The 24,247-nt window shown below is 37.3% G+C and overlaps 1 protein-coding gene and 1 long non-coding RNA gene across 23 annotated transcripts in view; one reads left to right on the forward strand and one right to left on the reverse strand.

Annotated features, from left to right (window-relative positions):
- Window positions 1–4,640: 4,640 nt before the first annotated feature.
- On the reverse strand, window positions 4,641–23,183 carry LOC140335816 (uncharacterized). Its single transcript, XR_011921762.1, has 3 exons — window positions 22,894–23,183; window positions 7,283–7,342; window positions 4,641–4,802 (listed from the first exon to the last, which is right to left on the reverse strand). It is a non-coding gene; the product is annotated as an uncharacterized lncRNA (long non-coding RNA).
- The window catches only part of ABI2 (abl interactor 2), a 43,996-nt gene continuing 42,652 nt past the window's right edge, over window positions 22,904–24,247 (forward strand). For 7 of the 22 annotated variants that reach the window (XM_072418763.1, XM_072418769.1, XM_072418764.1 and 4 more), the window contains exon 1: window positions 22,906–23,189. In XM_072418763.1, the coding sequence (XP_072274864.1) occupies window positions 23,073–23,189 (117 nt within the window). In that variant the 5' untranslated portion in view covers window positions 22,906–23,072. Of the gene's footprint in view, window positions 23,190–24,247 lie in introns of all 22 variants that reach the window. The other 15 variants (XM_072418775.1, XM_072418776.1, XM_072418782.1 and 12 more) reach the window with 5 other exon arrangements.

The following is a 24,247-nucleotide window of genomic DNA, read 5'->3' on the forward strand; positions in this document are numbered from 1 at the left end:
AATGTGTCATATGGGACTTGTACTGGTAAAGTAACCTTGACAAGGACTGCATGCTCCATACCTGGCAAGAATGTCTATAAATGAAATGTTTTGGTAAAAAAATGTTTCTGTTTATTGAAAGGTGACTTGCCAGGAGATACCAAGACAGTGCGCCCTAAAATTGCCCTGCTATCCAGGAACGTTTAAATCACACAAACAAGACATTCCTTTTTTGCAGTTCATATGGTCATTTAGAGCAGAAGTCGACAAACAGTGGTCCCCAAAATATTTTGATGGTCGACGGCTTTGGCCGATCAGGAAAAGGGACCCCACTAGGGGGGCACACCGGCCAGAGCCGCGGACCATGTCCCCTGTATGGAGGCAGACTCAGTGAAGTGGTCGGGTTGTGTCTCTGGACATAACCTGTGCAGTGGGTGGGTTCTGGCATCATGACATCACTAAAGGGGAAGTTTCTTCCCCTTTGATTGACACCCGGCTCCGAACCCGGTAAATTTAGTGGTCCGCCGGTCCTAAAAAGTTGGCGACCACTGATTTATAGAATCCTCCTGGACAGAAATTAATAACAAATTGACTCTAACAACTCTATGATTCTTATATACTATATAGGTTCTAATTATAAAACAGGGAATCTGACAATCCTTCAAACATTTACTGGTGGGAATCTTCCAGGTCCATGTGTTTATTGGCAGTAATTGATTCCTACCAGGGAATGTTTGAAGGAATGTGAGATTCCCTAAATTTATAAATCAACCCACCCCACCTTCTACTCTTTCTCTTCCCCCACTAAAAAACTTTTCTTTTCTGCCAAGCTATATACATTGTTTAAAAAAAAAAAAAAGCTATACCATAATGAACAAAATTATAGAAATAAATGTTACTGTTCCAAAACATATATCAATATTTTTTATATGCTGCCTAGGTCCTTGGATTTTAGATGTATCTCATGCTTTCACTCTCCAGATATTATCCCAATCCTGCCTCACGTTATTATTCTGTGGTGCAACATTCTTCATAAGTAACATATAAAGAAAAAAGAGGGAAAAAAATGTGATTGTTTGGTGGCAAAAGAAATTATATTGTAAGCTTTAAAGTAATTACGTACAAACAAACGTCTCGTATACAGACGCATCCCCTTTGCTGCTTTCTATAGGACACAGACATACAATGTGTTCTTCCTTCCACTTAAGATGAATGAGTTCTTTGGATAAAACATATTCTGAGGAAACTCTTGCTTGGATTTTCTATGAATAGTCTCTGAGCTTACATTTGATTTAATGGTCCCCATACATCCCCTGATGAAGCATTTTGGCGAAACGCGTCGGGATATGAGACATTGTTTGTATTTTTACTTGCTGTAGGGATTACCATTTCTAGCCAAACTGGTCTATCATCCCATGAAATTTAATAGGTACAGATCAAATACTATTACACAATGTATTTAATTTACTTTTTTGCTCAGAATATAATTCATTTTGTCACAATAAAATCCCAGCCCTTTTTCCTATTTTCCTCCATGCTTTCACTGCTAACTTATTCCATTACTTTTTGGAAAACTTTTAATAATACAGATTATTTTAAAAAGCAAAAGTACTTGAAAAGGGGGGAGGGAAGCAGCCATCTGCTGGTTACTGTAACAAATCCTTTATATAATACTACAATATCACTGAATATAGCTGCACAGAAGGCTCTAACAGCTAACAGCTTTAACTAAATGTATAAAAGTTGGTTAAAAGTTCTAGCATCTTATGTAATAAGTTTGAATTTCTATAGCATAACCTCCAGTTGATAGACACAGTTCCAATTGCTTTATAACACTGCAATCTACAGATGAAATAGATGATCTCTGTAAATTTACACCCTGGGCTAAAAATATATAAAAACAGATTTAAAAATACATTTTAATGCAATTCCTTTTCCTCAGCTGATATAAAATAATAATATGGTGTCCTAACACATTTATTATATATATTTTATATAATATATTATATGTGTATTATATTATATTATGTGTGTCCTAACACATTTCTAATGTCTAATGCAATGTCTAATGTCTGATGTCTTATGCAATGTTATCTTCAGATCTCCTTTTCCTGAGGAAGGGGACTTAGCTGCCGTGAAACGCGTCAAAGTTTTTGCAAATGTCTCAGAATCTCAGTAGGAGATTCATATGGATGTAATATCCAGAATAAGTCCTTGGTTTTATTGTTGTATTACAGATTTTAAATGTCATTTTCTGCAATGCAATATGGTTTTATATTTCATCGTCAGATTATTTGTATGTACTTGACCCTTAAAAAAAGTTTCCCCTGCGGGAAACCTGGCTGTTTCTTGTATTCAGGCTATATCGGGATATGGTCTGGTTTAAATCAAGTCCTGAATGGTTTATAAACTACAATATCCTAAAGAAAATGTGGTTATCAAAAGGCTCCCCTGGCACACTGCCTATGGTTTGCACATGCATTCTGACATTCTAGAAACAAAATCTTACCTATTTTACTGGAAAGACCAATACATACCGATGGGAGTCAACCCTTACCTCCAGTGCCACTTCCAACATACAATGGATACTCCATGTCTGGTGACAACACATAAAGTTATAATGTGAGAATGGCTGTAGCCTATGCCCCTGGCTGTTCTAGCAAAATTAAAAGATATTACTGGTCTTATGTACTTTGAGCATTTAAATGCAGAATTAGCACTGGATCCCAACTCCCAAGCCAGACCTTTCTATACAAGATGGTGCAACTTTATTCTCATCTCACTTGAAACAACAGGAATGGGGTGCACTCCTCCTTACTTTGAAGTATACGAACAGTTACACTATTAAGGCACTGTGTGGCCTAATTAAGTTTTGACGAGAAACTATACTGTAGTGCGTATAGAGTTACTGGTAAATATTTGTTTCTTAATTCTTTGATTCTAGTGAAGCCATGTTTTGTACTCAAAGATTCTTTGTAATTTCTTTTATTTTCTGCTACTTTATTTTATTTTGCTTCTTTATTTTGCACCCCTCCTCGATTCGCAATCTCATATTTTTCGATCAATTTAAATTTTATTAATCCTCCAAATTTAAGGATAAACACAAACCTTTGCACCTCTTCCTTCTAATTTTAACCCTATAAAAGTATATGGATGTTTAAACTTTTTTACATTTTATATAACTCTACTATTGAAATCAATCTTAAATTATTTAGGAAGAACAACCCATTGAGGCTATTTTTGTGGTAGAAAACATGTCTGGTGAACATGTTCCTGAACAAAATAAAAATTGAGGGTAGGAGTGGTGCAGAACCTTATCTGAACTTCTTGGATAATAAACTTGAATATATGGTTTTCAGGGGTCCCGAACTGTCAATTTAATGTCCCTACCATAGTCATATGTCTTTAATACAGTCTATGGTCAATTTTTGGGGAAGCCAATTAACCTAATTGCACATTCTACAATATATATGTTCATTTTAGCTGATACATGTCATAATGGGACAATCCCTATTTTGACAAAATCCAGAAATTACATGTTTTTAGGCATAGAATTCTAATTATCTGTTAACTTTTATTAAATAAGATCTAATTTTTTAAAAATCTAGGTAATCCAAGGTTATTTCCCAATGCCTATAATTATATCAAATGTCTGAACTGTGTGCAATCATTCTGATAGCATTTAATTTGTGACACCGTTATCTGCCGACAGGGATTGAAACCCAAAATTTACCCTGGCAGTTTTAGTGTCTATCCATATCGGTCACAATGTTTGCTTGCCAGGGTTGGATGTGATAACAGGGTCTCTTTAAAGCTAGGTACACACTTCCAATAACTATCGTTAGAAAACAAATGATTACAACAGATCAACGATTAAACACGATTATATTTGAACGATCATATTGTGCACAATTCTGTACATGCTGTAACGATACGATCATTCAAATATAATCCACCAATAATTTACACACGCTAAATACGATCATTTGAACAATGCAGGAAGTGACATGGAAAGGAGAAAGTGTACTGCAAGAACATCCACGATCACTGAACGACTGTACACATGATAGATCGGGAACGATCATCGCTCAATTAGACCTGACAGGACAGTCGCTCATTTCCAATCCTCGTTTGTCGGCGTCGTTGTGCACCTTTTTTGTTAACGATTTTCGGACGATCGGTCGTTCTTTTCCAACGACATTTATTGGAAGTGTATACGCAGCTTTAACCTCAATACATATTAGGATATTTAAAATAATTTACAGTATAAAGTACATTTTGTTGTTTGTTAATCATGTTGTACAGACAGATATGAAGACTGCAGTTGTTGCATGTATTATTTTTGTGTTTGTTTTGGGACTAATAGAAGAGAATAGGTAAAACCTCTGGCAAGTTTTTATTGCAATTTGTGTTTTAATTTAGAATCGTAGAGACAAAGTTACAGTGAAAGGTAAAGTTATAGTTAAAGTTAGTTACAAACCAGGCTGTCTGTCATTTATGGCAGTTTGTGAGTATTTCTGTGCCTAGAATTTAATGTTAATAAGCATTGGATTTATTAAAAAATTAAATTGGTAAATAATTGGTGATTGGTGCTAAGTCCGGACAATAATTGGATGAGTTGGGAAAGTAAATTTATTTTATAAATTGAACGCCTTTTCCAATAAGAAACAAGTAACAAATGATTGGCAACTTGCTGATGGGTAGTTTTACCGAAGTGAACCCCTCCTGAGGATATAAAAAATATTTGTTGCTGCTTCCTTCTTTTGAACTTCTAGTTGTAGTAATTCTGATGCTCTGACACCTTTACGTCCATAGTCTCTGACCTAGAACACACAGACATTCAGATATAACCTTTAAAATGCTGCTCAAATGAACTACTTGGATACAAAAACATCAAACAAAGATTTATATAACTTTTATTTTGTGCTACACTTACTAGCGAGTTTCCATCAAAAAGAAGCTTAAAAATGCATATAACTTTTATTAGAGACACTGGGCCTTCTTCCCAGAACCTCTTGGGAAATCAGGAGATGTCATATCACCCTCCAAGTCCCAAACAGATGATACATCAGTGATGAAGCAGATAGAAGTGAGATTTGCTACACTAAATAACAGGTTCTGCTCTGCTAGATGTCAGGGAGTGTTAAAATCAAACCGTGTACATTCCTTCCCAATTACTGTAAACTCATATTGGAGTCTAGAGAATAATCAGTTTAGCAGACTGTAATAATTTACAGAAAATTACAATCATGATATCATCCTTCTTCCAGAAGATTTTGTTTGGGTTTACATCTAATTATTTTCAGCAATCCTAAAACAAAAACTTAATAACACGAATGCCAGAGTTACCAATTGTACCATTGTTTGTGTGGGTTTCCTTCAACATCCAAAAAGCTTTCCAGAGATGAACTGACTAGGGACATTAGTATGTCCCCAACCACCAATCACATAAGTTTGTAAAGTTTTGCAAACTTTTCACTTGGGAAAGATATGGGCAGCCATTGATGACTTCTAAATATTCCAGTTGACTGTCTGACCCTGTAAGGTTGGCATAACACCCTGTATGCCGGTAATACTTCCTGAATGATTGACACAACAAAAGTATGAAGATTATCCAAGCTAAAGAAAATGCACACTCCCTCTGTCATTATATCTGGTATGTAAATACTTGTCCTGGGTTATAAGTATTTAAAAACACTTCAGGTCACTGGAACTAAAAGCTATAGGAAATCCAAAATAAAACTTTTCAAATGTTCTAATCCTTCCTACATTATCTAAAACTAAAAAAATGTTTTGGCTGCTTTAGCTCATAACATTAAATATATCCTGGATAAAATAAAAGTGGAAATATAGTTAAAACATATAAAAATTGTGAGCAGGCAGCATTGTTATTGCAGAATTAAACATACAGTACTTACCTGTTCACTATCTACTTTCAATGCTGGGATATTCTGGGTATCCTGGCATCTCCCAGTGCTGCTGGGACTGAATGAATTCTTGTACAGTTGACAATCAAAAATCTGGACATCGATAATCCGGATCCTTCAGTTTCCCAGCATGAATTTTGGATCGCATTTTCAATACAGGGACTGTAGTACACTGTTTGGCCACTGATGTTTTGATGGCGCTGTTCTGTAGAAACAGCTGTTAGGTCTTGCTTGCTACACTAAATACACCTTGGGACGTACCTGCTGCCTGCTCCCTAGAACTGTGCCAGATGTCCGCGGGTGCAGCGAGAGGAAGGCTGGCCTGTGTGTGTGGAGGTAAGTATAACTTTCAAAAATCCAGAGTTTTCAAAAATCCGGCACTCCTCAGGTCCGGAGGTTGCCAGATTTTTGAATGTCAACTGTACATGCGTAGATGTCAGTCTGGCCTGGCCAATCAAGATGGCCAAACGTCCAACACCGAGATTGGGACTTGATGCAGATGCCGTCAACAGAACCAAGACAGGTGAGATTAAAGAAAACATTTTGATCAGGAAGGTGTGTTTATTTTATTGCAGAAGGGACATCACCTGTCCCTACTTTAAAAAAAGGACCTGGCTAGTTGCAATTTTTTATTTTGGTTTAGATCCACTTTAAGGGAAATCCAATTTTTCCTCCTATACATTTTACCGGGTAGTGTGCATACAAATAAAAAAATATATTGCAAAAAAAAGAAACTAAAACCTAATTGCATCCAAAACTAACAGTATTTTGTTCTATATGGAGTATTAATTTTCCTCTTGGAATAGCAAACCTGCACATAAATACAACACTTTATATTACTTGTTTGATTTTCAGTAGAATTTGTTGAGTTTTTATTACAATGTCTGGCAAGATGGACTTTATATCAGCAGCAGAGAAAAATGAAAAGCCTTAAAAAGTGTACATTAAGATGTCTGATGGAAGAACATATTAATGACAATGTGGTAAATGTTTAAAAATGAAATGATGCAGACTTTATTTTCCAATGCCTTCATGAAGCTCTCATTGCGCTGTCTGGTGCATTACACTTTACTGTTTAATGAATTGTTAATAATTAAACATGTTGTGAAGATGCAGATGAAAGAATTCAATTACTTTTAAGAATGTTAGTGGCGATTTGAATAGTTACTCCATAAATGTCACTCAAGAAGCTGCAGTATGGAGTCTGATTGAAGAGCTAGAGTGGAATAATATTTAAGGCTAATTAAACTTTTATGTTAGGTCAGATGAACACATTCTAGAGTATTTAGTGCATAAAAAAATCAGCCTAAGTAGAAAAGCCATTTCCCTGCCAGCATGCTGTACAGGAGGGATCTGCACATACCTATCTAACATACCTATTTCCACTTGCTGAAGGTTGCAGTTCTCTGAATAGAGGAGGATTACAAAGCAGGTTGCTGTGGGAGAGAGAAGGAGGTAAGAAGACTTTAGAAGAATTTAAGTTGTCTCTGGAAATGCATTTCTTTAATAGGTTATGAAGTTTAGTTCTGCTTCAAGCTGGGCTTTAGACAAAAAGTTAGTTGTGCAGAGGTATGATCATACTGGATAATATGCCATATAGACAAGAGTAACATTTTAATAATACAGTTACTGCATTTCTACTTGTTGTCATAAAGTTTTCAGAAATGTAAAATAATTTTTAGGTCTTGTGACAATTTACCATATATCTGATTCAATATCTTACCTGTCCTAATAAAAGTATGCATGCTTTTAGTAAACATGATATTATTGCAGTTTTTACCTTGTATCATTTTACACAACTTTTCTCTTTTTTTATTATAATTTTTTTAAACCTTAAATGAATCCCCACCTTGCAACCTTGAAGCCCCCAGTTATACAGGAACACCAGTTTCCTTCTGACTCACACTTTTCTATCGGCCTATCACTATGATGTTCTGCCTTAATGGGCAATAGCTATGTAAAAAGGAAAGCTGGGAAAATCTTCCAGGTCCATACATTTTAATTGCAGTAATTGATTCTCCACTAGGGAATGTTTTAGTGAATGTCACATTAATTACTTTATAATTGGACTCCTTAGTGCAGCAGTTATTTCAAATAATTTTTAAGACAGATTCTCTAGTTGCAGGGGCCGATGATAATGTGGTTTATATGGGCAACAAGTACTTTATTATTTGTGGATAACTTTTATTTTTAATGAATCTTTTACATATATATATTTTAAACAACTGTTTTCATTGGTAAAAAAAATGCAATTCTTTTTGTATACTGTGATGAAAATGAAGAATGGCATTGCACCAAAATGTTCACAGGTCCCATCTGTCATAGTGTATAGAATAGGAGTGAAGAATCTCAGGTTGGGTTGCGGGAGGTTTCATAATCTTTGATTTAAAAAAGTCAGACATAGGTAACTTGGTAGGCAGCAGTGGTTGGTGAGATTATAACAGTTTATATATTTGGTTTCCTATAAAAAAAAGTGGGCCTAACTTTGCATCACTGTTATAATAGTTGCTTGTTTGATCTTCCTCTTCCATCCATTTCCTACTTATGTATCACATTATAGGACAATTAGCATTAGGCAATAAGCATTAGCTAACAATATATACTAAACAAGGTATTCCCATGAATGTCAGCCAAGCAATTGTTTGTAAGTTCCCCAATAACCCCAAAACATTTCAATAACACATTACTATGAAAAGTCTGAAACTAATTAAGTCAGTATCTTACAACAATACACACTGATGTTTGGTGGCAAAACTGGTGTTTAAAGTTTTTCCAGAAAAAATTCCTGCGGATGATTTCATAAACATACAATATTATCTTATCATTGGACAAATATTGTGGATTAAAGCCTTATAAACTATAGCTGTTTCTTGAAAATACAATTTCAGGATTAGAATAAGTAAAATAGTAATAAACATAGTAACCATAATATAAATCCTGTGCTACATGGGTAATTGTGTGTTCTTTTTTGTGTACATTCTGCCCAAAAATAGTGAAATTTGATGATTGTTTCCCTGTCATTAAAAATATTTATTATTTATACTCTTTAATTATACCTTTCACAATGTTGTTGCATTGTTTTACAATTCTACAAATACACACATCAAAACATATAATGCTTTTATAGATGCTGCCTCCCTATGTGCACTCTACTAAAGTTAATACTTACTTTCCTCTTCAATACAGATTATATAAATAATGATGTTTGCTGTAACATGGTCCAACCACCTGTATGGACATGCATGCCATAGCCCTTATTTACTACTATGAGTAGCTGTTGGCAGCTTCCATTAGTTCCTGGTGGAATACGGTTTACATACAGGATAAAATAGAGCTTTGGCATGATTTGTAGGATGCAGAGCCAGCTGGGACCACATCTGAGGTTTTTACGCCACTAAAAGTAAATCTATTCTTTAAAAAAAAGAAAATAAGCTGTGAACATAAGTACATGGACCCAGAGGTGTATGAACATAGCTACAGCATGTTAAAGTGTCTGTTGAACAAAATAAAAACATATTTAGTACATCTCTGGAATACCTGCAGATATTGACAAGTTTTATCCCTTTAAACACAATACAAATATAGAAAAATCTCTCCATAAACCCTTCCTTCCAGGCGGAGAATTTCCAGCTCACAAAATTTCCGGCAAATTCAACAATTGTTTTCACAGTTATCAATCAGATTTAACAAAGTTCTATATTTTGCAGGCTGAAAGGGAAAAAACAAAAGACATGCATTGTTAGGGTTTAAAGAGGAACTAAACCCAAAAGTGCCTAAAACAAAAAAATCCACTTACCTTCAGTCCCGCAGGGCCTTCGGGTCCCACGTAGTCTCAGCATCCGTCCGCGCGCCACCATCTTCCTGTCTTCTTCTGGGTTCTTCATCCTATGTCACCAGGTGCGACATCGGGTGATGTAGGATGGAAAAAAAATCTCACCAATCTCACTGTGCATGCGTAAGATCGGCAAAATGTTTTTTCCCCTTGAAAAGGCTCCTTCTGCGCATACCTGAGATGCTCGGGCATGTGCAGAAGGAGCACCCAAGAGCCTCCTGCGATGCCTGACGTAGGTATCCCGGGAGGCTTTGCGTTCTAATTAATTCTGGATTGCCTAGGCGGTCGAGAATTGGGGGTCAGTACTGCACCCTTTTTGTTAAAAAAAATGAATTTTTACCTAACATAAAAGGGTTGTCAACCTTTTTATGTAAAGTAAACTTTCTAAATTTAGGTACGCTTTAGGTCTCAACCCATAGTTTAAAGAAACACTGCCTTAATGTAAGGCCCTGGCCCACCAGACACCAGTCCCCCAATCCAACACCGCACTCTTCACCTATAGCAAGCCGTCGCTCAGCCTCGGGAGACTGGTTGTGTTTCCTAGCACACGGTTGCCTCCAGGACTTAGTGCACAAGGGATGATGTCTGGGATGGGCTGGCAGAGGACTAGGAGCCCACAGATAAAGCAATACCGAGATTCCAACTGAGACTAGTCCAGAATACAGAGCCATAGGTCATACACAGAATATACGTCCACCAAATGAGGTACACAAAACACAAGCAGAGTTGGGGTCCCAGGCAAAAGGTCGGTCCAGGCAGATAAATTATACTCATTCTGCACAGTAGTACACATAATTTTGGTAAACATAAACATTATTGTTTGATCCAGCTAGGAAATGCTTGGACATTTTGAACAATTCTAGCTTGGTGCAATTTTTATGCTACATCTGCTTTGTATTCACAGAATAGTGTCAAATGAGAAACGTAATGCACAGGACAGAATCTAATCTAAGATCTCCCAGCCTCTCCATTAGCTACTTTTGAAACAAATAAATTATTACATAACTTTACATAAAAATTATACCTGTGTTTTTGCAACTAACAAACATCAAACACATTTCCTATACATGACTGTAGTCTTCTTGGGTTGTTATATATAAATATAACACGTATCCTGTAAAGAAAGTTGCAATGCATATAAGATGGTATGATAGTCACAGACATGAAATCATTAAAGGAAGAGAAAGCTGTTGAATTAGGATGATGTTCTCTAAATAGATAAATACGCTAATCCTTTTCTAAGGAACACCAGGCAGGATGTACTGTTATCAGTCTGTAATTGCATGCAATTTAGATACAGTATTTCCAGCTAAATTGGCAATGTGACATTTCCAGCTAAGTACCAATAAATCACAATACTTTAGTTACTTTAACCTCGGTCTTCCGTCTGCATGTTTGTTAAACGATAGACAAATAATTTATCATTTGAAAATATGCAAAGCAAGGCCTTCCCTTATTTCCATCAAACGGCATGCAGCAAAGTTGACATTTAATCAATGGTGCAAGTAATGGACATCACGGGTTGTTACAAATAACTTTCCCCAGGATTAAAGTTTGATATTATCATATAGGAACCCAATCTATTTCTATTATTACTTTCCTAGGCTCGAGAAACGCTCTGCTGCTTCATATCAGTGAAAGTATGGTTTACATTTTATATACTTGAAATATAACAAAACAGAACTGACTATATTATATAATGCCGATGTATTTACAAAGATTTTAGATAATGTACACAGACTCAATACTACAACTTAAATCTCACCCGCTAAAGATCAGCTCCAAAAAAATGCTTGCTGCTTTGTTAATAGATTATTGCACCTTTTGCATTGCCTTTTACCTTTTATTAAGGCATAATGTTGTCTTAAAGTAGCAGTTTAGCTCTGGATTGCAAAACATGTGACTAGACAAGCTTTTTTTACCTTTGATTTTTGATAAAGAGACAAAGATTTTTAAACCTAGATTTATAAAGCACCAACATCTAGTGCTAATGGGGGAATTCTGATTTGAAGGGAGTACTCCCCAGTGGGGACTCGAGTCTGATAGGAGGGTTTTAAGGAAAAAGGGGTCCAGTTTTGAAGAGGGAGACTGTAACATGAAGGTAGGACTCTATGTAAAAGAAAGGGGGGGTGCAAAGAGGGGACTCTGATGTGAACAGGGGGGATCTAATGTTAAGGGGGGACTCTGAGGTGAAGAGGCATTCCTGGTGTGAAGGAGTTTGTCCTAAATAGTGGGGATTAGCACTGGAGCCCATAGATCTGTGGCAGTTGCAGTTGCATTGGAATAGGGGGCAGAACCAAAATCTTTACTTATTATTTTTGTCTGTACTTAGTTTTGTTTCTTGCAGTCAACCCAAAGAGTTATTGTTTGATTACAAATCCTTCTTTACCTGTATTACATTGAATTGAGATTTGTGTTGGTGATGTAGAGACAGTATGCAAAACACCTAGGGGTCCGCTGTAAAACTCTGCTAAATACCATTTTAGTAAAGCCAACATATAGTCTGATTGAAAATAAATTAACCCACAGAGCCTTATAGTCAGGAGATGTGAAAATCAACACCTAGAAGTAATTTTTTCACTTTCTTTTTTTGCTTGATTTTAATAAATATTTAATGGATTATAAAGTTTTTGACAGCTGTTTGAACATATTTTAAAATATTAGAGAAAATAAGATGGAGACGTGCTTCTATAGATGATATGGCTTCAGTAAGGTCAGTCCACCAAAGCTGGTAATTGGATCATCCATTAGATTTCGTTATCATTTGTTGATGCCAGAGTCTAGGTCTCTACGTATAAGGCCCCAGGTCAATTCACCTTCTACTGGCATTCCCAAAACTTGGGTGTAAGGCCCTAGTCAGCACCAGTCCTCACCAAACACCATCCCACAATCTAACACCGCAGTCTTCACCTTTAGTAAGTCCCCCCCTCGGGACACAGGTTACGTCTCCCAGCACTCGGTTGCCCCCAGGACTTTCTGCGCAAAGGATGGCGCCTGGGAATGGGCTAGCAGCAAACCAGGAGCTAACAGATAAACAGTACAATACCAGAAGATCTGGGGTCAAAACAGGTAAGCAGTCAATCAGGAATAATACAAGGGAGTTGGGGTCACAGGCAGAGGTCAGTCCAGGCTGAGTTCAACGAAATGTCGGCAAACAGGCAATGGTCAGCAACAGAAAACACACCAACTCGCTCCAGCACAGATAAGTCCAGCTAACGCTACACCAGGCATAGAGTAATAGAAGCAGAGAGCCAATGGCAGCATGGGATTACATAGGAACCACTCTGCTAATTAGCTGCAGCACAGCTCCAAATTCCCGTCAGCTGTGCAGTCCCAGTACAGGGGATGCCGGGAGGAAGAACTCAAGAGACAAGGATGCTGCAACCGCAGAGAGGTAAACCCTAAAACTTTTCTGCTACTGCAGAGAGAATAGGTGGGCAAAGGGGCACCCCCTGGGATTGTCGGCCCAAGGAGCGTCTCCTAACATTGAGTCTCATAGATATACAGAGTCAACTAGCATTTTTCAAAAAATTAAATATCAGTTTCTGATCCCTTCTCTGCACTTGCCTCTCAGTGCTAACCCATAGATCGGTATTGCTTAGAAAGTATATCTTAGTAGTTGGGCCAATGGGACAAAACTGGTAGCTCATGGTTGCCTGTTTAAGGATAACTGTACTTTTACAGGAAAGAACTTTTTCTTGTCATCCCCCACCAGACCTAAAATAACATTGCCCTCCACACGTCAGACACATACAATACTTACTTGAATTATACAGCTTCAAAACTTCCATCTAAATCTTCTTTTGCCTGCCAGTGGCTATGCACACTGGTACATGGCCCTAAGTCTAGGAAAACACATGGTCAAAGGAAACAATATTTTAGCCAGAGGTTTTGAAGATTTCTGAAGGTCCCATACATATAATTCAGATAAATATGAATCTAAAGCAGGCTAATGGGTGTTACTGTAGTTCAGGTAGTATTAGCAAAAGAGGAAAACTGAACTTTTTCTTATTCCTAAAAGTAATCTTATCAGTTAAGTTTGTCTCAATTTCTAAAGGAAGAAATTACTAATGTGCTCTTTATAACAGTTATTTACCTAATAATACACATTATTACAGTAAATGGTACGTGACACAATTTCTGCTTATCAGTATTTTAGTTGGTAAATCTTCATTGTTGTACGCATACATGTCCTGATTTTGTTGTTGTGAGTGGTTACTTGCATATTACTGAGTAGATGTTTTTGACAAGTAACAATGTTCACCCCATGTAATATTCACTAGCAGAGCTGCTTTCTGAGCCTAAGTGATGTCTTTTCCCCCTCTTGTTAGCTAGGGAATGATGAATCACACAGCATGAGACTGACAGCTGGGCTGTGTATATCAAAATCTGGGATAGCAAATGGTTTTTCAACAGTGTGGGAGTTTGCTGCGTAGCATCTTCTTAATGCCTTTCTTAAGGGATGCAAGGACAAAGCAAAGCATCATAGACTTCTAATGGGCGTCTGTTTAAATCCCCTAGCAAACAAGCAGTTGCAGTGTGTCCCTGACTTCATTAAAGGTTAATAGAAGATGAAATGGGCAGTGAACTTGGAAGCTAAAAATGTGTTGGCTTTTCTCTGTTTTTCTAAAAATAAAAAGACATAAATTATTCATTTGCAGGTTTTCTACTCTTTTCAGCACATCAAGGTTGCAGATTATTTCTTCAACCTAAATTATGGGGAATGTACTCGGCAAAAATGTATGACCTAAATGAGAAATTTATGCAGGATATGTATGTAGAAAGATAAATACAATTCAGTATTACAGCACTAGGGCCCCATCAGAGACAAATTGTCCATTTTTTTGTCCTCAGTGTGTTCATTTGGGCTTCTATTTAAAGGTTTGGTTCTAAAAATCCAAAAAATTATTTTATAATTAAGAAACACCAGTAGCTGTGTCTTAGGATGAGATGTTGTCAGCAGCCTGCAACAGACAGCCCGAAGCATTTCCTCACTTTCCTCTTTTCCTGAACTGAATAAACTGCAAAATCATAACTAATAATAGGCTGCAGCAGGGGGTTAAGTTGTGTGAAAATGCTGCCTTTCTTTTAGAGGGATAAAGGAATTGTATGGTGAAGAACTGCAATTAGCAAGAGGGGTAATTAAATACTTGCACATTACTTAGTATGCAAGCACGTAAACGTGAAATAATATATCTGGAGCCAAGTTCACTGTAAATAGTTGTAGAATTTGCTGGTCCTATATAGAAAATCAATACCAAAATTAGTCATATCCACTGAGCGGCACTATAATATTCCTTTTAAAAGTATTGTAAAGAACTGCCTGATTTTTGAGATGCATGCTTATTTGTAATTTAAAAAACATATATTTAATAAAACATTATGCAGAAACCAATATGAAAATGATACATGCACAAGATACAAGAACAAGTACAAGATAGACACTTGATTCAGTTGTCATACGAGGGAGTGCTGAGAGGTTCCTGGCTTTGCCCCCTTTTAGTTGAAATAGAAAAATGAGTGTGGAGGTATATGACAGCCTAATATCTTAGTATGTAGTTGTGCAAATATCAGGCCTTTGTGATTCTTAAAACTGTTTTTTCTTTTAGTGAGAAGCTGTGATGGCAGAGGCACAAGCAAGTTTCAAGAAGTGTCCTTCCTACAGCACTGTCAAAACCTGGATATCTTGTTTCAAGACTGGGCATTTCACAGTTAAAGATGAGCCCCGCAGTGGGCGTCCCCATTCTCAACTGACCCGGCAACCTGCGATGCTGTCCATGAGCTGATAATTGACTACCGGCGAATATCTGCAAAAAAGATGCCCAGATACTTGACATCTCACGGGAGCGTGTTGGGTTTGTTATAACCACTATCCTAGACATGCGCAAGGACTTTTTGGCTAGGTTATTGATTAGGGATGAAACCTGGCTCCACATCTATGGTCCTGAAACCAAGGAACAGTCAAAGGAATGGCGCCACAGCGGTTCCCTGTGGCCGAAGAAGTTCGGAACCCAGAAATCGGCCAAAAAAATCAATGGCGTCCGTTTTCTGGGACAAAGACAGTATTCTGTTGGTGGACTACCTACCTCAGGGCTCTAGTATCACTGGACAGTATAATGCTAACCTCTTGGACCAGCTGAAGGAGGCATATAGGACGAAACGACGTGGAAAGTTGACCAAAGGGATCCTTTTTTTGCAGGACATTGCTCCTGTGCACACATCCAACGTTGTGGCTGCCAAATTGAACACCCTGGGTTTCCAATTGGTCCACCATCCCCCCCTAACTCTTCCAATTGGTCCACCATCCCCCCCTAACTCACCTGACCTGGCCCCTTCAGACTATTATCTGTCCCTGAATTAGAAGAAACACCTGAAGGGGCAACGTTTTGAGGACATTTCTGACGTAAAAGATGCTGCTGAGAGCTGGTTTGAGGCCCAACCAAAGGACTTTTATTTGAACGGTCTAGAAAAGCTGCAACTACGCTGTACCAAATGCATCAGTCTCAGGGGGAATATGGTAAATAAATTTGTTATTTCATAACTACTCTATCTCTCCTCATTCTGGGCAAAGTCAGGAACTTCTCAGCACCCCCTCGTATGTTTACTTTATAGAGAGATAAGAAAATATAATTTAACCAAGTAGGATGTTCTTTTAACATTTATCTTCATAGCCTGGTGAAGTATACACCAAGTTTCACTGATTCTTCTTACAGATTTGCTTTACACATACTGTAAATGAATTACCAATCTAACCTCCTGTCGGAAGGAATCAGTTCCTGCACTTGTTTCTCTAGCAGGAAAAGGTTCTGCAAATACTGTGATATAATAATAAAATGGTGAGATAGAGCTATATGAGGAGGAGTTGAGCTTTGAATTAGATTTGACATATTTACCTATTATCACAAATATATGTGCTTAAAAGTGAAGCCCTGATATAGCAACCTCAGGCTGACACAATAAATATGTGAAATGTAATACGACAAGCATGTAGGGACGAAACTTTGATATTCACTATTAACTGGATCCTTTTAATATTTTGTGACCCCATGTTTTAGTAAATAGTAATGCATTTGAAATGGTAAATGGATTTGTAGAATATGTATGCATCTAAATCAGTTCAGAGATCTTAGACACATCAACATGCTAAAATAGGTGGAAAAAAAAACAAAACAAGAAAAAGGTTGAAATCAGCACGAGATTTTTTATATCTATCAAATCAATACACAAGCATGGACCACATTTTCCTCAACTATTTTTTACATGGTTAGGTATTAGGTGCTAAGAGATCAGACATATCTAAGGTTATGTTCCGGGTATACATTTTATCTAATTCATGTACGCATAAATCCTTTATCCTATGTATGTGATCATCAATATCTAATGTGGGTTATTTGGTAATGTCAATTGCACACTGTGATTAACATTAACAGGGTTTTAAATATTAATGTAAGGTTGCTGTTTTTTTGCTTTATAATATAGGAATGCTGATACTGAACACACTGAATGATATTCATCACTTTATCTACCTGTTCTCCTATATATGCTATTACAGTCACAATTATACTATATTGTCATGTTCTGTTTTATTTAGTGGACCCTGTATGTGGTGCTTTAATAAATCAAACTTTTAATACATCAATAACATTTTTAGATACACTTTTAAATATTATTTGTAGATATTTAGTTCACTGGTAGTCTTGTTTACTGTTTCCCTAGATTCTTCTAGATTTGCCTATACAGTGTAGGGGGGTTAACAAGATTCGGATAGCTTAACAACTTTCCAATTGCTGAGGAGGTTATGCCCAGTAGGATGGGACTGGTAAACTGTTAGACATCTGGAGTCACATTTTAGAAGGGTCCTGATCCTGGAATCATGAGAGTGACATTTTAGAAAATTCTTGATGGAATTTAGGAGAGAGTTAAAGTTGTGAGGGTCAGGACTTTTGGCTTAAAGGAGCGTTGCAGAAAGTGTTGAAGTCTAGCTCATGCTGTGAAGAATATGTGTGGTGTAACTTTTTTTTTTCTTTTAGACGTTTTCTTCAATAAAGCTAAATATTTATTTTCCAAGGACTGGAATGCCCTTATATTACAGTCAGAGAATGTTACTAAAATGCTAAGGACATGGCTTGCCATGTAAATGTATGTGAAGCCCCTACTGAATGGAGCTACTGCTAAAAAAAGATCACAGAAAAGTCTCATATCTCTAAAAAAGGCACAGGCTTAAAGTGTAAATGTGTGCAAAATATAAAAATACATACATGTAGAAGACTGTCACCAGCATTAACACATTATCAAAGGGTACACTTTTACAGAGGTTTCTGAGTGAGAGAGCGCATAAGCTAACAATAGTCAATAGATGTACTAGAAATGTAGATTTTCACACTAATAAAATACACAAATATATTTACAAAGCAAAAGGAAATTTATTTAAACCACTTTGTATTTGGGTTTACATACAAAATAAGTTACCAAATAAGTTATTAATAAAGTAAAAGTATCTATATTACCTACCAAAAGGACTATATTACATTGGAGTAGGTTTGGTGGTTCTAATGTTAAAGGATTTCATACTGCGTATCATCATTATGAGTTGACTTCTTCGACAAGCCATTTTTGCTAAAGCAAACATTTACTATAAAGATCAGACTAGGTGCATTCATGGCGTGTTCTATGAAAATAGCTGAACTGATAATATTGTTACTAAATTGCTTTTTAAGCAAGTTTTTTAGGCAACTTTTTGATCAAAGCTAAACTGTTTTCTCTCAGCAATCACATGTTCCTAATATCTCTGATAGACATGTGGGCTTCTGTCTCTTATACATTGCTCCATATGGTTCTTGCAATGACTGTTATCGGACTTTTGAGAGAAGTTTGATGGCATATCTGTGTGCTGTACCTTTCTTTCTTTGCAGCAGTTAATACGGCTCATGATAATACCTTTAAGCTACTACCATAAAAAAGATATTTGAGAGCTTCAATGAACATTCATTTTCTAATGCATTATTGCTTCTCAGCAGATAAAAGCAGATTTCAGGCCAAAGATAACAAGAATATAATCTGTAAAATCAAATATTTATTACAGATATAGAATGTGCCTACAAATAATGTCACTTACCATAGCAGAAAGTATATTTCTTTTTATTCTAAAAGCAGTAAAAATGTAAAGAAAAAAAAATCCATGTCATAGGCATAAGCCTATATAAGCCTATATAACACAACTATCTTACAAATAACTTTTCCTACTGACGATGACTGAAACATAATTCTCAAATACTAGTTTATTACAGCAATATAATCCTTGTGATGAAAATACTTTCACAAAAAATGTATGGACTAACATGGGTTATAACTACTAGAACTACTAGAAGCTCTGCAACACCCATCTCTCATGACTCTATATGGAATGTCTTTAGTTTTAAAACCTCCCGTTTCCTTTTCCTTTTTAATGATTCTTAGTTACCCGGATTATGAAGGGTTTCTGAATCCTCCAGAATTGCTCTTAAAGTTTACAGTCTTTCAAGAAATTTAAGGCGGATATTGTGATGCTCCAAGAAATGCATATTCTTTCCCACTGTGAAATGTCTTTTAAGAGAAGATACCGGGTAACTTTTGTTCCGAGAGTCCATATAGGAGGGCCATAAAGTAAAGTTGTAAAGTTGTACCATGTCAAATTGTCAAATCATGTCAAATCAATACCACTGTTTTGATCTGAACCATGGTCACTGGCAATTACCCACTTTTCTTGTGGGGGAAAGAATTTACTTTTTTAAATGTTTATGGATGGGCAGCAGGGTGGCTCAGTGGGTAGCACTTTGACCTGCAGAGTCCCAGCTTTGAATCTCAACCAGGACACTATCTGCATGAAGTTTGCAGGTTCTCCCCGTGTTTGCGTGGGTACTTTGGTTTCCTCCCACATTCCAAAAACATGCAATTAGGTTAATTGGCTTCCCCCCAAAATTGACCTTAGACTGTATTAAAGACAAATGACTATAGTAGGGAGATTAGATTGTGAGCCCCTTTGAGGGACAACTATTGCATGACTATGGACTTTGTACAGTGCTGCGTCATATGTCAGTGCTATATAAATACTGTGTAATAATAATAACCATTTTAGAATACATAATCTTAGAGCACACAAGTATGTTGTTTTCAAATTTTAAATATATAAAAATAAATAGGAATATATTTTTTAAATTGTGTAGATATGGGAAATGGCTATTTTGGGCTGGATTTAGTTTTCTAACTTCCCCAAGTTTTTTTTACCCCCATTAGATAGAAAGCTTTTCTTTTATTAAAATATTTTAGTTTTACAATGTTGCGGGTCATTAAGTTTTGATAGTATGTATTCTGGGGGGAAAAATTGGTTCATCAATACAGTACTGAATTTCTCTATGATCCGTCTCTGATTTGTAATAAAATCATACAACCTGCATGTCATGTCCACTGTTATCTCTCAGAATGATGGGATTATTTATACTGCACACATTTTTTACTTGATTTGCCAGAATGTACAATAAATCTTTGTAATTGGACATCAGAGCAGTTTATGCTGAGAGACATACTCATCACTGAATTCAAATTTCCTTCGAGTTGTCAACTTACAAAATATCAAAGGCAAAGAAAATCGATGCCCAGTTGAACTTTCTATCTCTTTAATGACATTTAGAAAAAAGGTGTTGGTCAAAATCAAATGGAATTTGTTATATGCACATGAATATTACATTTAAAAGATCAAGGTAAAGAAGTATGAGCTATTAACACATTCCTTCCTGAGAGGCTCATGAACTAAAGTAAAATTATTTACTGCTATTTTACTACTAGTTTTGTTGGTGGCTGCTAAATATATACCGCTTTTACACAAGCAGATGTTTAGAACGACAATCCGTTTATTAACCACCTGGGCGTTACACTGATGAGTTTGTCTTGGTCATTAAAGAGTTACAAGAGGCTGCAGAAAGAGCTCACCCCCTAAGATCACCAACATACTCAGCTGTGTTTAGCAAAAGATTTCTTCTGCAAGTCATGCAAACTGCCCCTGGAAGCTCCGTTCATATCAAGGAGGCGTCCGTATGTTGGATGTCCTTAACCCGGGGACTAAAGTAAAGACAGCAATATCCAACACTATAAACACTATATAATACACAACACTTTTAATTGTATCCTTTTACTTTTTTTTTTTTACTTTTGGATATGTTACTGCAACAAAAGGAAAGTAGAAAACTTTCATAGGATACACATCTGTTGTGGTGATTGGTGTGTCCGAGTGGATTTCCTCTCATTTAGAGGGATTTCCTCGTATTTCTGTTCTTTTTTAAAAAAAGAGGGATTTCTCCGAAATGGGACACAGACAGGAAAATAAAATATCAAAGATGTGCAAAGTAAGGTAAAGTGATGTTATGCAAAATATTATCCAGTAAACCACTGAGTGCATTTACATAAAAAATTTTGATTTATAATGACTTTATTAAAATAATAAATGTAATGATTAAGGACCCATTCACACAAATGTGCTGCTTTAGGGATTTAAATAGGATGTATAATGCTCTACAGCAGGGATGCCAAACTCTTGGCCCCCAAAGGAATCCTAAATATGAACTGCAGCTGGCCAGCCGCTGCATTAAAATAACGTCGCTACTACAATTCCCGGCATCACTGGCGTCTATAGACCAGCGGGCTCTCTGCCTATGTGTGGCCCCGCATTGGACTGTTTTATAGATGCAAGTAATGCTGGGTACTTTAGTAGCAGTACTATTTCAATGAAGAGGAAGTTTCAGCGGTGGGCCACTCGTAAGATTTAGCTCCGCATTGGCCGCGTCTAGCATTCCCAGCACTCCGCCTCAGCTGTACTTTTCCTTGCTACTCCAAGGCATGGACTTGAATGGTTGGATTTTCACACTAGACAATTGTTATTATTATTGTTAGCCTGTTCAAAAAGGTTACCATTGAAATTTGACTCAGAAGGCTACAAATAGAGAAAGAAAATTCTTATATATATGCTTGTTCCAGGTTGAATGTGAACCAAAACCTCTTTGTTTCCATATGAAAAGGGTTTATATCTAATGAGAAGGAAAAACTTTCTCAATTTTTTTCAATAAATTTTAAGGTTGGCCCATGACTTTGTCTAAGTTTTTAATTTTGGCCCTCTGTGTATTTGAGTTTGACACCACTGCTGTACAGTACTTCAAAAATCAAAGCTGGACTGATTTCAGCAGTGGACTAGATCTGCGGTCGCCAACTGGTGATCTGCAAGAAAATTGTGGTGGTCAGCCGCTCTGGGCGCTGCTCCCCCCGTCGGGGTCTTTCTGACCCCACTGATCATTTCCCTGGTCTGAAAAGTTGGCGAGCTCTGGACTAGATCACAGTATAGTAGTGTGGTGCCCCACAATGAGGTGCATTGGGGTGCTATAAGGAATGAATGGCACCACATCCCACAAATGTAACATGCATGTTATTGTGCAGTTGTGAGAATGCAATTTGCATGTCAGATTGGGTAAAGATTGGATGAATGTAGTGCAGGGGTTATTCACCATTGCATTACCTTGGTGCACTACAATGTGATTATTGTGAAAGGCGGCCCAACATATTATACACTTCAATGCAGTTTTGTTATGCAGAGGGCATTGGGAAAAATGCAACAAATCTGATTTTTGATCCCTTGGGTCTGATTGAATAAAGCCCTCCAAGACTAGAGAGAATGCACTTTCATCAATAAAACTGGGTGATCCAGCAAACCTTTTCCAGGATTCATTTGCAGAAATCCATTCCACGTTTTCTGGATCACCCAGCTTCACTGATGAAAGTGTATCCTCTCTAATAAATCAGACCTCAATGTAAGCACAATATAATGCATTCTAATGTGTGTGTGTTAGTACAATAGACCCATAGGTAAATAGAATATTTTTATTGAAGTCTGTGCATCAAACTAACTAAAAATAGGATGAAAGAGGGACAGAAGGCTTCTAAAGACCCTGTCATTCCCTGTAAATGTGTGAATGGAGTGTTTATGGGTCTCAGCCATCATGCCCCTTTCCCTAGCATTCCCAGGGTCTCCCTGTTGCTAGGAAACCCTACAAAGCGGAGGTAGAGCAAAAAGACAAGACCGTGCGCGCCCCCACCTTCAATAAGCCCCGCCCACCTTTGCGCAGGCACACTCACCACCTTCACCGCTGTGATCCAGGCAGGCGCGCGCCCCCTTGCCGTGAGCTTGTGAGAAGGGAGCGCGCCTTTGGATTTTTTTTTTTTGTTCACAGGACGCGCGTGCCCGCGCTCGCCTTTCCTCGCTCTCCCTCCGCAGTATAGCGGGGCTCCTAGGAGGAGAATGTGCTGAGAAAAACATGGCGGAGCTGCAGATGCTGCTGGAGGAGGAGATCCCCGGAGGCCGGCGGGCCCTGCTGGACAGCTATACCAATTTAGAAAGGGTGGCTGACTACTGCGAGAACAACTACATTCAGGTGTGTGGGGGTGTGAGGAATACACAGGAGCACCATGGGGACTGAGCACAGTGTATTACAGTATTCATATGCTGGGCTGACATCATTCACTGCACATGTAATACGCGTATGCTTGTCTGCTGACCTCTGCTTCACCCAGCAGGATATATGCCTTCCATATATATATATTGGTGTATATTTGTATATATATTTATATATGTGGTGTGTGTGTATTTATATATGTGGTGTGTGTGTGTGTGTATGTATATATAAATATACACACACACCTCATATACATCAATATAAATATGTGTGTGTGTTGGGCATTGCATGGTGCCAGTGTACCCAGTGCAATCACTGATACCCCCCCATGCTCACACATTGATCTGTTGGGGTTTATACCCAATCCCACCCTTGTCACCCCCCTTGTGCTGGCAGGTTTCCATAGGCTGATCTTCCATCATACCATAGATATGAAACGCCATCCATTCCCATTTCTAATTATACCTGTGGATGCAGATTGTGTTGCTCCACTCCTACCCGTCATGTACATTCATCATGATATTCATTTATCCCAATCATCATCACAGCTGCCTCTCGTCACATTCATTATAAAGTGTCATCGCTGACCGGCCAGCAATCCTTATTGCAGCTATGATCAGAATTTGCTAAACATTTCCCTTCTGTCATATGATGATTCTTCATTTGTACCTGGTAGATGTTTACTTTGTATCCTAATTCTTCACCCAGTTTGTATACAATGATGTTTCCAATCACATAACATATATACAGAGATCTACATGGGATTTGGAAACATTGTGGTTTTGTAGTTTATACTAATATTCCATATAGACCTTAACATTAATAAACAGGATGTATATAGCGCCTACATATTACGCCACGCTGTACAATAAAAAGGGACTTTTTTTAATGTAATTTCAATTTTTATATTGAAAGCAAAAACTAGACAGATGTGATATATTGTTAATACAGATCTGTATTTTATTATTATTATTATTATTAATAATTATAAACAGGATATATATAGCACCAACATATTATGCAGCGCTGTACATTAA

The sequence above is a fragment of the Pyxicephalus adspersus genome, chromosome 7 (genome assembly GCF_032062135.1).
Source record: "Pyxicephalus adspersus chromosome 7, UCB_Pads_2.0, whole genome shotgun sequence".
Lineage (NCBI taxonomy): Eukaryota > Metazoa > Chordata > Amphibia > Anura > Pyxicephalidae > Pyxicephalus > Pyxicephalus adspersus.